Source organism: Leguminivora glycinivorella, chromosome 12 (assembly GCF_023078275.1).
Source record: "Leguminivora glycinivorella isolate SPB_JAAS2020 chromosome 12, LegGlyc_1.1, whole genome shotgun sequence".
NCBI classification, from domain to species: domain Eukaryota; kingdom Metazoa; phylum Arthropoda; class Insecta; order Lepidoptera; family Tortricidae; genus Leguminivora; species Leguminivora glycinivorella.
Genome location: NC_062982.1, coordinates 20,053,034 through 20,067,377, shown reverse-complemented (window position 1 = coordinate 20,067,377; position 14,344 = coordinate 20,053,034). Strand labels below are relative to the sequence as shown.

General features: G+C 36.7%; 1 protein-coding gene across 6 annotated transcripts in view; it reads left to right on the top strand.

Moving 5' to 3' along the window:
- Positions 1-14,335, top strand: part of LOC125231908 (facilitated trehalose transporter Tret1) — a 72,127-nt gene extending 57,792 nt beyond the window's left edge. For 5 of the 6 annotated variants that reach the window (XM_048137511.1, XM_048137508.1, XM_048137510.1 and 2 more), the window contains exons 2-3: positions 9,498-9,594; positions 11,759-14,335. In XM_048137511.1, coding sequence (XP_047993468.1) covers positions 9,498-9,594; positions 11,759-13,116 — 1,455 coding nt within the window. In that variant the 3' untranslated portion in view covers positions 13,117-14,335. Of the gene's footprint in view, positions 1-8,060; positions 8,301-9,497; positions 9,595-11,758 lie in introns of those variants that run through there. The other variant, XM_048137509.1, reaches the window with a different exon arrangement.
- The last annotated feature ends 9 nt before the right edge of the window (positions 14,336-14,344 follow it).

Genomic DNA, 14,344 nt, shown 5'->3' with positions numbered 1-14,344 from the left:
GATAAAAGTAGGTGAATCTAGTAATAAAGATGATTTACCACCTGTGGAACTACTGGAAGCAGTGATAAACGCATTTTTGCGTTGTAGTTTCCTCGCTATAATGAGGGGAAAAGTTTTGTGTTACACTCGGGTGCAAATGTATTTTACTTCTCGTGTGTTAAAAAACTCGCAAGTTCAGGATTCTATTCTCGAACCACTCGCTTCGCTCGTGGTTCAACTATAGAATCCTTTCACTTGCTCGTTTTTCAATTCCACACTCGGCGTTAAAATACAACTTTGCCCCCTTGTATAACAAATAACTATTAAAACTTTACGACTATGTGTGTGCATGTTTGTGTTATGTAAGAGGCATCTTAAGATTAGAATAATCTACGAAAAATACTCTGTTTCTAGAAAAAGGCGTTAAATAAAAACTTTCAGACCATGAATTTAATATTGATAATAAAATCAGACTATATGGCTTCTTGAGCTGTCAAAAAATGACAAGAGCAAACCCCAAACAGCTATTTGCAAAATTATTATCCGTGTAATTGTTAGCTAAGTGTGCACAATAGGTCTACACGTGTGCACATACAAAGACTCTCTTTTGAGAATAAGTCACGTTTTGTAAACTTCTTCAAACTTTCGCTATCTTTTCACTTCTGTGGAAAAAACAGAAATTTACCACAACAAAAGTATCATTCATTATATAATACTTAGTTCATTACGCGTTCAAGGATATGTTATAAATACGACTATTGATTTCTGTATGTTGTTTTGAACAGTTATGTTTCAAGTCGTAGAAGAGTGAATTATTGCAAAATGCTCTCGTTATCACCGAGGCCGCAACCCTCGAGTTTCTACTTGAAGCTAATTACCTACTGTAATTTTAGTTTTTAGAAGAAAAGCCAAAACCTTGCTGGAGCAAATTTACAATGGGTAGAAATCTATAGGTAGAAATGTACAATAGGTAGGCTGTACTAGGCTGTCTTCTTAATAAAAGATTGCACTTATCAGCATGTCAAAAATATATACGTGGTGTACCTATGAAACCATAAACTTAATGCTGTTCACGTAATGATTTTATTATCCGTAGGTAAAGATAGGTAGGTATGGCATCTACATATAAAGTAGGTACCTACATATATAATACAACGTATTAATAAAAAATCGATAGCAACAAATAAAGAAAGAAATGTTTATGTGATTTGGTGTAATTTAGACACTTAGTGTAATTTTTATTTTTTTATTTATTTATTCTATATTAAAAATCTTACATTTGTTCATACACCAGAGTGCCATAAAACCCTATCAGGTTTGTGTTGACACTCGATTCGTGGATACATTTTACATTTAATTTATTGTGATACATAGGATAAATTAAAATTACAAAGCAATAACTTACACTACAAAATTAGCGGGTAAAAATGAAATAGCACCCACTCAAGTAGATACACAACCGACCGTGCATTGCATTCCTTATCTCACTGCATCGTGCGCGTCCAGAAGGACTTAAGCGGCTAAGGTTTTCCGTAAGCGTATCGCGTTAGTTAAGTAGACGTTAATTAGAATAGATCGGACGAGTTTGCGTAGGCACTGAGTGGGGCGAGTGGCGGATACAGGATGATTTTCTTAGCTACCAGCCAATAATTGATCCAAGAACAATTAGTTAATATATATGCATTAGCTATTAAGCTTAATTAGTTGTAGGTGTTTAATTATTTCTTATTTAATATCTTTGTAAATGTGTATATATTATATATAATTAATAATTTTAACATATTATGTTAGAAATTATGTTGAGATGCAATCAAAAAAGTATTTTTTAAGTAGGTTTTTTTTATTTTTCTCGTTTATAGTTTCTTTTAGGTTTAAGGGTATCTCGTTAAATAGTCTTGGTGCAATATACGCTATTGTTCTTTCGCCATATTTGTTGATACTGTTAATAATTCTTACTTTCTTTTGAGAAATCTTTCTTAGGTTTATTTTTAGTTCGAGAGGTTTCATGATTTCTTTGTTATGAATGTTTTCCAATAAAATTAGGTATTGTAATTTAGAATGAATGGGCATCACCTTACAGAATTTGAACAGTTTGCTATAGTCGTCTCTAAATTGTTTTTTTATGTTTTTGGGAACTATAAGCTTTAGTAGTCTAAGTTGCAGGTTGTATATTTTGTCTAAGTAACTTTTAAACGTTCTACCATAGCTTGTAAGCCCATATGTTATGATTGATTCAGCTAGTGAATTGTACATGTTGATTAATATTTTGTAAGGTATTTTATATCTGATAATCGAGAACTTTGAAAGTATTGCTCGCAGTTTATCGCACACAACATCAATGTGTGGACCCCAATTAAAGCGTTCGTCTATGATGATCCCGAGGTATGCGGCTTGATTAGTCTGTTGTATTGTTGGACATGAGCATCTAGACAAGTTGTTGTCGGTTGTTACATGAAGACAGTTATGATTGTGAGCTATAAGCTTAATATTGGTTGGTTCTAATCTACGGCGTGAACATATGTGTATTAACTGGGTTTTTTGTGCATTCAGTACTAGTCCTGCATCATGTGACCATTTGCTTATAGCGGTAAAGTCAGCTTGTAGTTTCTTAAGAGCTACATTTACATTTTTGTCTGATATGACCAGGCAAGTGTCATCTGCATATTGGTAGATGGAGCAGTATTTGATTACATTACCAGCATCATTCACGTACGACAGATAATGTAACGGACCGAGTACTGATCCCTGAGCTGTGCCGATAGTCACATCCACGTCTTCGCTCAGAGAGTTACCTATTTTGACTTTGTAACTTCTGTCGTTGAGATAACTTTTACACCAATTTAGTAAAGGACCTCTTATGCCAGTGTTGCCTAATTTTTCGATTAATAAGTCGTGTTTTAAGGTATCGAATGCCTTACTATAATCTATCAAAACTAGGAGCACATGTTGTTTATTGTTTAAGTGGTTATTTATTTCTTCTGTAAATTCTGATAAGAGCATAGTCGTACTTTTTTTGGGCCTGAATCCGAATTGTCTATCCGTGAGTATGTTGTGCGTGTCATAGAATTTTAATATTAATTTAGATATGTATTTTTCAAAGATTTTGTCTATTATTGGTAGTATTGTTATAGGCCTATAGTTTTCATAAATATCAGTTTTACCTTTTTTATAGATTGGTCTAACGATACCCGTTTTTAATTCTTTTGGATAAATTCCAGTGCTTATGCTACTATTGATTAAGTTTGCTATTGCATTAGAAATGTCCTCACTAGCCAGTTTTATGTCTAAAGGGCGTATGGAATCACAGCCGGGGCCTTTATGCGGATCTATATGCCTTATTATTTTTTTAATATCAAGATTAGTACATTTTTTATAATATATTGACTTATCAGAGAGTCGTGTAAAGCTGACCTTATCTAAAATTGTTTTGTTACACTGTGGTACTGTGGTACAAATTGAATTATGGAAGGATGTTGCAAAGTTGTCGGCAATGTTTTTTTGAGATAAATGGTTAGAACCAAATGCTTTATCTATTATATTTTCAATTGTATTTTTATTTCTACCCGTAAGCTCATTTAGTATTAGCCATAAATTTCTAGGATTACTTCTACATTCGTTAATTTTGTCGTTTATAGATTTGTTTTTTGAATAGTTAATCTTTTTATGTATTTTATTTCTTTCTTTATTATACACTGATCGTAAAATTCTATTAGTGGGATCTTTTTTACATTCTTCATACAGCCTTTCTACATCAATACATTTGTCTCTAATTTTTTTTGTTACCCATTTTTCTTTGTTTCGTTTTGATTTAGTTGTTATTTTAATCTTTTCGGTGCATTTGTCATATATTGTTAATAGGTTACTTTTTATAAAATTATATATTTGTAAAGGACAGTTCATTTCATTAGTTCGATGCCAAGGCACGTGCTTAATTTCATCTAAAACAAGTTTTGTGTTTATTTTTGATATTATTTTTGAATCATCCTGTAGTCGCGTCAAGCCTGCGAACGTTACACAAATCATTCGATGATCCGCCAGAACAGTGCCGAGCGCCCCGGAGTAAAGGTCCTCTCTGTGATTTTTTACGAATGCGTGGTCAATACAAGATTGAGTAATTTTACCGTTATATTCTTCTATCCTTGTGAAATCTGAAATAGCACATAGAAGGCCTCTCTCCGATAACATGCTTAGGTACACGTCCTTTATGCTGGAGTCCGTTTTTATATTTATATTCAGGTCGCCCATAAGCATGAAATTTGGTTGAGAATGATATCGTTTAAGTATACATGCTAAATCTTGTGTTAGGAATAAGTGTTTGCTTTTTGAAGGTGGTTTATACAGTGCACACAAAGTTAAATTGAAGTTGTTTTGTGTATAAATGGTTCCGATTAAGTTTTAGATAAAAATTATATCCCACCAATGCACAAATACTTATCAATAACCATGATAGTCACTTTAGTAGGTACGACATCATGGTAGATACTGTTCTACATACATTTCGTCTGATTCCCTGTATTATTAAAACAAATAAAGAATATTTAACCTAGTTACAAATAAAATATGTCTACTAGCCGCGAAACCATCATTAAGTATCACAATTTGACACAAGACAATTTGATGTGCGTCGAAAGGAAGTGACCAATTTGGGAGTCTGGCTTTAACAGTTCATAATGCCACTGCTAACCATGTCACGTCATATATTGCGTACCTATACTCTGTCAGTAAATAAGAACAAAGAAAACTATATGCATCCTTTTCTTTAGGGTACCTATAGTTTTCTTTGTTCTTATTTACTGACAAACTTGTTTGACAGAGTATACCTACTCTTGTATGTGGTTCACTTTGTGTACCTGCTCATATCTTATACTTTTAAACGAGCAATTCTTGTATATTTATTTATTTATTTATATAAGTATACCGACGATCTCGGAAACCGCTCTAACGATTTCGCTGAAATTTGTTATGTGGGGGTTTTCGGGGGTGAAAAATCGATCTAGCGTAGCCTTAGATCCCGGAAAACGCGAATATTCGAGTTTTCATGGGTTTTTCTTTCGCGTTAGTACATATAAAAAATATGGTCGTTAATTTCGCCGCGCGCGTTTCGACTCCGCTTAGCTCAGTCATACGAGGTCGGTCTAATGTTCGCAGATAGATCGCAGGTGAATCCCGGCCAGAAATTAAGTTTTTGTTTTTTGTTTTTGTATTTATAACAGTTTTTTTTTTATCTAAAGACGTGATATATTATAATAAAATAGAACCGAGCGAAGCTCGGTCGCCCAGATATCAGTAAAATTTAATCGTGGAAGATTTAAATCTATATCATAAATTCTGATGCTAGTAATTTTTTATACAAAAAACATAGGAAATCGTGTCTCCAGATCGTTGTCAATTGTTATTACCATCAACCCTAATAGAATGTGGGTTCTATTTGAAAACTAATACTTACCTATATAAAATTTGACCATAAGTAATGTATAAAATCAGAACGGAAACCTCAAATTCCTATAAAAAATCCTAGAATTTTGCTAACTTCTTTGCAACTTGTACCTATTTAATTACCTTACCTACACAACATGTAGCTACTAATAATAATTGACAATTGCATGATGTGCTTTACCTATATAATATCAAATTTTTGTGCTCTATTCTTGTCTATAAAAATAATACTTCGATTGGTATTCAATTGAGTGCATCAATGAAGTCACGAGTCATGAAGCGTGCCCGTTGCTCAACTACCCGCGTTAATTGTAATTTTATGGAAATTGAACGCAATATCATACGCTAAATTACATTGTATCCATATTCTTTCAATAAAAATGGAATATATTAAAATAACTTAATACTTGCATAAACGATAAATAGTTTAGATTGTGCAATGACCTGCCATTATGATTAAACCGTATACTGCATAGCGAATCCGTGAGATGTTAAAACATTTTATATGAAACGTGATGAAAAATAACATTTTCTGACGCAAAACCTAGATTGGAATTTATTTAACCTAAATTTAACTAATTTACATATATTTTGACTTACCATTTTGGTGTTTTTCGCTTCTAATTTATCGGATTTAATGTCTTATTTTATCCTCCTGTCCTGTCCTGTCAATATTTTATCTTCGAGAGAACTGACAATAAAATTATCTGCTTATTTTTTTTCTTATTTAGTTTCCTAGTGGCCAGTATCCGCGCTATTTAAAGAAGTTATCATTGGTGAAAAAAGGTTTAATAATACTCAGTAGAACTTCACCTATATAAAATAAGCAGTGCCAGGTTTTAGGATTTAGCCTACCTAGGAATTGTGCAACAAGGGGAGGAAGTTGAATATGACTAACGAGAGTAAGTTAAATCGCGACGGCTTGCCGGAGCGATTTAAAGACTCGAGTTAGTAATATTCATACTCCCCGAGTTACACACAATGTTTTTCAATTCACTTGCATTATAAAAAATATTCAAAAAGGTAAAAAAGAGTTCAATACAGTACTAGAAATTTCTTAACTCCTTAGGGAAAACGATTTTTCTATAACTCACGCTCCGCCTGCGTGCTATAGCACATTTAGTGTGCGAGTGTGATGAAAAATAAGTTTATAAGTATAATTATTTAGAAACGTAGTTAAATTATTGTTACTTTAAAAAGTGAACTAGCTTTAATGGCCGAGTCAAGGGCGGAGCGGCAGTGGCAATGCCAATGTCAAGTGCGCGCGACCACCCAGCAGATTGCCTGGACAGTCAGATATTATGTAAACTTGTTGGGTATATAGTTGCCTAACTTGGGTTCAACCTGTTCAGACATCGTTAGTTATACAGCCTAGATCTACCCTGATGCTAATTCTTTAGGTACTAAAGTCAGATCACTGAAAACATCAATAATAGTAAACCCAACGGTTTTGATATTATAGACTAAGCAAGTAGGTATTATGTTTTATGTCTCAACATGGTCTCAACGAATTTTATGACCATGAGTATTAAACTCGTTAGATTAGTACCTAATATTTTGTTGTAAAATAGTAAAAATCGCTAGCCATTCTGCTTATATCGGTAACGGTATTTTATGCATGAGGTAGGTTAGGAATACTACTTAGGAAATGGAAATCATTAATTATTGAGAATGCATGAGCGCCCAAAACACCCGTCTCTACAAACGTTTTCTTCAACTGTTCATTGCTATTACAATATGGTAGGCGTACCTATTATGATGTTCCTAGTTTTAGTTTTTAACCCCCTACGCAAAAACGACGGGGTGATATAAGTTTGACGTGTCTGTCTGTCTGTTTGTGTGTGTGTCTGTCTGTGGCATCGTAGCTCCCGAACCTATGAACCAATTTAGATTTAGTTTTTCTTTGTTTGAAAGCTGAACTAGTCGGGAGTGTTTTTATCGTCACAAACATTAATATAGCCTGTCAACCAAATTTTGGCAGTAGCAATGTACATCAAACTAAAGTATGGTATCCCTGTGAAATGTACAAAAACCAGCAATGTACGTCGAACAGCCACAGATATTTTTTTTCAAGGGGCTCGCTCCTTCCTTACGAATTAGATAATGTATTAAAAAGGGACGGATATGTGCTAGTTATTTCTCTTTTTGGTAGGACGGAGATTTCCACAGATCAGATACAAATGTCACGCGAACTTCCACCGATTTTCAAAACTAGCGCATTTTTCTAGTGACAAGATTTGGTTGACGGTCTATATAAACGAAACATGCATTTTTATATAGAAAAATTGAATCTAATATCACGTTCAAACATTGTACAGATATAATGCCACAGACAATCCAACGTGTGGGAAGTAATACGAGTATATATCCCTATTTTCAAGTTTTAGAAAACAAGTTAAACGTATTTTCACTGCCAACATAAGGATAATAAATTACCGGTTTTCTTGCTAGTCAATCCCTAGTGGGTCTGTCACTCGAGAGGCGTTTTTCTGCTTCTAATGTGCTGTCCTGTTTGACGTTTCATGATTACAGGCAATCACCAAACTCAACGTCATTGGCAAGGTCACTTTGACAGCTTATTATTGGTTGTTCAAATCAACAAAACATTATCAGATAATGGAAAATTGAAAGTTTTGAAGTCATCTGTGTTCTTGTAATCAACACAAACACAGCTTTGTTATTGTGAATTTTATTTCCTTGTAAATGCAAAACAGTTTGCTTGCAGCAAATACGCGTTATGGACGTTTGTTTCACAGTGATAATACAATTATCCGTTTAAAATGAGGTCGTCTCTATTTCGTCGTAATCATGTTGTTGATTCTGAGACGCAACCACTTCTGGCTGCAATTCCGGCAGTGCCTGGACCCAGCATCTCCCAAAATGAGGTATTTGTGCCACTGGACCGTGGAACATTCCATAACTTGTAACCTTTTTTTTATCTACCAATGCCACGGGTTTTTGTGAATTCATTATCACAAATAATTTTTCTAGGTCAATCCAATACCATTGTTTAGCAAATAATGGAGTGTTTTATTGGTTTTTCATGAACAAGTACCACAAACCGAATAGATTGTCTAATGATGGTCAATGACTAGCTGGAAATTATATTATAGGACTAGCAAAATTTGTAAAATCCTGTTATATTTCCAGTTTAGCTACTCTAAGATGATAAAAACATGCATTAACCGCTGACCTTGCTAATGTAACACACCTGACTGAGGTTACCCATTACTCGGTTGCTTTCATTTTCTATGTCATATTACTAAGTGCCTGCTTTATTAAAGAGGAAGAAAGGCGTCTTCTCAGTCTCACCGCGAACCACTATATAATTCACCTTACAAAAATAATAAATAAATATTGGGGATACCTTACACAGATCAACTTAGCCCCAAACTAAGCAAAGCTTGTACTATGGGTGCTAAGCGATGATATACATACTTAAATAGATAAATAAATACTTAATATACATAGAAAACATCCATGACTCAGGACAGGTCAGAACAAATATCTGTGCTCATCACACAAATAAATGCCCTTACCGGGATTCAAACTCAGGACCGTGGCTCAGCAGGCAGGCTCACTACCGACTGAGCCAGACCGGTCGTCAAAGTCTGAAACTATACTATGTGCCCCAGATTACAAATGCATCCCAAATTCAAACTAGACAAAGGTACTAAATTACACAAAATATGTTTTCTCTACATCCAAAGTTTACTACAGGATCCAGAATCATGTTCATCCTCCTTGCGTTATCCCAGCATTTGCCACGGCTCATGGGAGCCTGGGGTCCGCTTTGACAATTAATTCCAAGATTTGGCGTAGGCACTAGTTTTTTACGAAAGCGACTGCCATCTGACCTTCCAACCCAAAGGGTAAACTAGACCTTATTGGAATTAGTCCAGTTTCCTCACGATGTTTTCCTTCACCGAAAAGCGACTGGCAAATATCAAATGACATTTCGCACATAAATTCCGAAAAACTCATTGGTGCGAGCTGGGTTCGAACCCGCGACCTCGGGAACGAAAGTCGCACGTACTTTCATGAGTTTCATGTTATAAATTTGAATTTTTATTTGTTTCTAGCGTGACGGGATGGCAAACATTGGGGTGTCCCACGATGTGCTGGTGGAGTCTCGGGACACCGGTCGCAAGCTGCCTCAGTACATCGCTGCACTAGCAGGTAATTATCCATACTCAATAAAACAGCAATATTCCCTAGCTGCCATATATTCATACCAACAGAATAAAGATTGCAATGAATCAGAAACCTTCTTTTATGCCTATGAAAGATCCGGGGCCCGTTTCTCGAAAGGTACAAGCCTTGTATTACAAGTGCGCGAACTGTCAAATCGTATGGGTTGTCATGGAAACACACTTGTAATACAAGGCTTGTACCTTTCGAGAAACGGGCCACAGTTCATATATTTTAGGATTTTCACATTGGATAAAGTTACTGATGTGCCGATGGAAACTTTCCAACATTGGGAAATTTTCAAGAATTCTGAAACATTCCTGATTTTTGTATGGAGATTGAAACTTTCCATTTCATAAATTTCAATTTCCTATATTTCTTGTGAAACTCATGAAATTTTCAAGAACTTTCAGTAGATTAAGCATTTAATAACCTACCATTTTCTACATGGTGATATGTAATATTTGGATTAATTAATTAACAGTGTTCTTTTTTACAAAACAATTAGTCTGGCGAAAAGATACACGGCCTGAAATGATGATTATCAGCAGTTCTCGAAAAGTTTGTACAAAAATTAAGGAAAAAGTTAAATTTGTTTGTTACCAAGATTTATTTCATGAATTGAGATTTTAGTAAGTTTTATTTGGTCATTAAGGTTCTCTAGTATCTATATTTCCTTAATTATAACAATTATCCTGTATATATCTTACGAAAGTCGACTTATATCACTAAATGTTGGTAACAAAATAGGATCAATTAAAATTTGCTGACGTGGCTATGGTACAAAGTATTCGCGAACTGCTCTTATGATGATGGTGACTAATATAAAACCATTCTGTCCATTGTCCATGAGCATAAATAGAACTTGAATAGCCATCTTTTGTCATTGACTGTTTAAACACATGTTAATGTGGGTAATATGCATAATAATGTAGTACTTTTCACTTTATAAATGGTTCTTATTTTCATCTACCTTTAAGGAGCTATAACGAGCATTTGTACTGATTTACTGATTATATATACACCGTTTTTTTTGTTTTCCGTTAAATTCGACACGCAGTTAGGTTCATCATCAGGAACCAACCACCCTGTATATCGCTTTTTGTTAAATTCGTTAATTTCGTTTCCATCACTACATAGTATAAAACAAAGTCGCTTTCTCTGTCCCTATGTCCCTATGTATGCATAAATCTTTAAAACTACCCAATGGATTTTGATGCGGTTTTTTTTAATAGATAGAGTGATTCTAGAGGAAGGTTTACAAGTAGGTATAGTACCCGTGCGAAGCCGGGGCGGGTCGCTAGTGCATAATAAATGGATTAATTAGTGTGAGAGAACCTTATTCATAATATTAAAGTCATTGTCAAGTGTTTGACGGCACATGTCAAAACAAATAACATTAGGAAGCGGTAAGGGATGCCTCACACGTGTTCAGTAATTAATTTTTATTTTTTTAATAATTCGATAACCGTAAGAGTTAAGAGGCTAGTTTCTTAGAGAAATTGATTGTATTTGAACTAAATAATCTTCCCTTAAAGTTAACGGAATTCAATAAAAACAGTGTGTAGGTACTCGTGTCTGAGTGAAATTGTTTATTCACACATCTGGTAACATAAGATCTTAAATTACAAGCTGTGTTCTGATATATGCAATCTAGGTAGACATGTGAAACAGATGTCAGCAATAATGATAATAATCACTGTCATTTCAAATTGTATTTTTATAATACCATTATTTACATTACAAACATAATAGTATATTACGATACAAGTGCGTAAAAAAGGAAGTTCGAAACGAGTGGCGATAAATTAAAACCGAAGGGAGTCACGACACGGTCAAGGGAGACGAGGGGGACACGAGTTGCGATTTTCCTTTTTCGCACGTGTATCGTACGTTCGTACGACGTTTTTCAGTACAGATGGCCCTCCGAAGTTTCAACCTGGCATATAATGAACCACTTCTCGCAGTAGTAGATTGTCGTTTGTCCTTTTCTATTACACCAATACGTCAGTGAAAATCGTTTGTCCTTTTCTATCACACCAATACGTCGGAAAGGGACAAACGAACTTTATCGGCTTGATAACTTTAGAGTACGTTTATGAATAAGGGGGAAAGTAGGTAACATTATTAACATAACACTTGTTATTTCCAGCGACGCTGGGCGCGCTCGCGGCCGGTACCATGCTCGGCTGGTCGTCGCCAGTCATCTTCAAGATCAAGCAGGCCAACAGCACCGACTACGACTTCCCGGTCTCCGAGTCGCAGGGCGACTGGGTCTCCTCCATGGTCAACCTCGGCGCCGCCGCTGTCTGCTTCCCCATAGGCCTCATCATGGACGCTATAGGTCGCAAGAAAACTATGCTGTGCCTAGTATTACCCTTTACCATCGGCTGGCTGCTCATCATCTTCGCTTCAAACATTGGTATGCTAATGGCTGGAAGATTCGTCACCGGCATCGCCGGAGGAGCCTTCTGTGTAACCGCACCGGCGTACACCAGCGAAATCGCACAAGATTCCATCAGAGGAACACTCGGAAGCTTCTTCCAACTGATGATCACTGTCGGTATTCTGTTCGCCTACGCCGTGGGAAGCTACGTCTCGGTCTTAGTGTTTAACGTTCTCTGCGCCATAATCCCGATCATCTTCGGCGTCGTCTTTTTCTTCATGCCGGAGAGCCCCAACTTTTTAGTTGTGAAGAATCGGCCCGACGAGGCGCGCGATGCCCTCATCCGTCTCCGCGGCAGGAACTATGACGTCGACACCGAGCTGAACAACTTGCGAGCGAAGGCCGAGGAGTCGAGGAACAACCCGGTGTCTTTTAGCAGCGCCATTACAAAGAAGACCGCGTTGAAGGCTCTACTGATCTGCTACTCGCTCATGTTGCTCCAGCAGCTGTCCGGAATTAACGCCGTGATCTTCAACACGTCGGACATCTTCGCGGCGGCCGGCGCGGCCATCCCGGCGGCCATCGCCACCATCATCATCGGCGTCATCCAGGTGGTCGCCACGCTCACGTCCAGCCTCGTGGTCGACAAGCTCGGCAGGCGGATCCTTCTCCTGCTTTCCGCGTTAGTGATGTGCGTGTGCTCGACGGCGCTGGGCGTGTTCTTCTTCTTGCAAACGGTGCACGGGGCGGACGCGCCGATCGTGCAGCAGATCTCGTGGCTGCCTCTTCTGGCGTTGTCCCTGTTCATCATAGCGTTCTCGCTCGGATTCGGGCCTATTCCCTGGATGATGGCGGGCGAGTTGTGCACGATCGATATCAAGGCTTTTGTCGGCTCGACGGCGGGTACCCTGAACTGGCTGCTAGCGTTCACTGTGACCAGCACGTTCAACTCGCTGAACGCGTCGATCGGGCGCGGGCAGGTGTTCTGGCTGTTCGCGGGCATCATGCTGCTCGGGTTCGTGTTCATCTTCTTCCTGGTGCCGGAGACCAAGGGCCGCAGCGAGGACGAGGTCCAGGTGCTGCTCGGCGCGGAGCCCCGGCAGCGCGTCGAGGAGAAGAAATAAATAGACTGACTTTACCATTTTGTACTGACTTGAGGCGTTTTGCCGTTAGACCACCCTTAGTTTGAGTCAATTTCTACCCTCGAAATGCTTTTTAAATATTCTTACTTAAAACAATCCCAGGTGACCGTATTATATTAATATTAAATCTTATGTGTAATCTAAGAGAATGCATTGTGAGGTTATGATTTTAGACTGGGGTGGATCGTAGCTTCGTTGGCCAAGAATGCTTTGAGTGACGTTTATTTATTGCGTGCGAGTACCAAAGACTTGTCCCGGGCCCCGCGCCGCGGCCGCTTAGTTAAGTCCGATGTTGAATTTATTTAGTTTTAATGTATTTATTATTAAAATATCTATTGTATGTTGTTTGAATGTTTGGCAGCTTGCCGGTTGTGTCAGTTGTGTGGTGTGTAATGTAACATAAAATTCATTGTAAGTTTTATTCTCTTGTCTTATTTGGTTCTTGCTAGCCTCAAAGCAATATTTTATTATAATTAAATATTTGTGCGTAACATAAGAAAATAGCTGGTTAAGGCAAATATTAAGCAAGTCCACTTTGGGGTTAGTCATTTCTAAATAAGCCAAGAAGACGAAAATGTCTTTAAACATTGACAGAGAGGACACATATAAGAGAAATTTTATTTTCTTTACTTTTACTTTCTTTTTTATTATGAACACAAATGTAGGTACTGAATGGAATTAGTAATAGTTTTTGCGTTTAGCTAAGCTTTAAAAGACCAACGGCAGGCAATCACCTTGCTACATCAAGGCGATATTGTACTGTACATCCATATCATCAAATATCAATACACAAACATAATTTAGATAGACTCACTAGATTGTTGTAAATTGTAAAAATGTCGTGCAAATTATGAAACCCTAAAAAATATGAAATGTTCTTTGTAGATTTTATATAAATATGTATAAAGGAAAATGTTATAATAATATATTTTGAGATACAATTATATTTCAATCATACTAATAGGAAAATATATAAACCTAATAGGGTAATGTACAGTATCTATTGATGATGACGTTAGAAATGAATGATATTATAGTTAAATAAATTAAGTATAATTAAAATTTTGTGAGTGTCTATGTAAAATGTGTGCCACTCTAAAGTGAGGAAAAAGTAATTAAAATCACGTAGATGGCGCTATGGGCCCACAGCCAATTTTAGTCCATATAAAGCTAGTGTTGGTAGGGACTTTGGAGACTGTGCTACAATAAT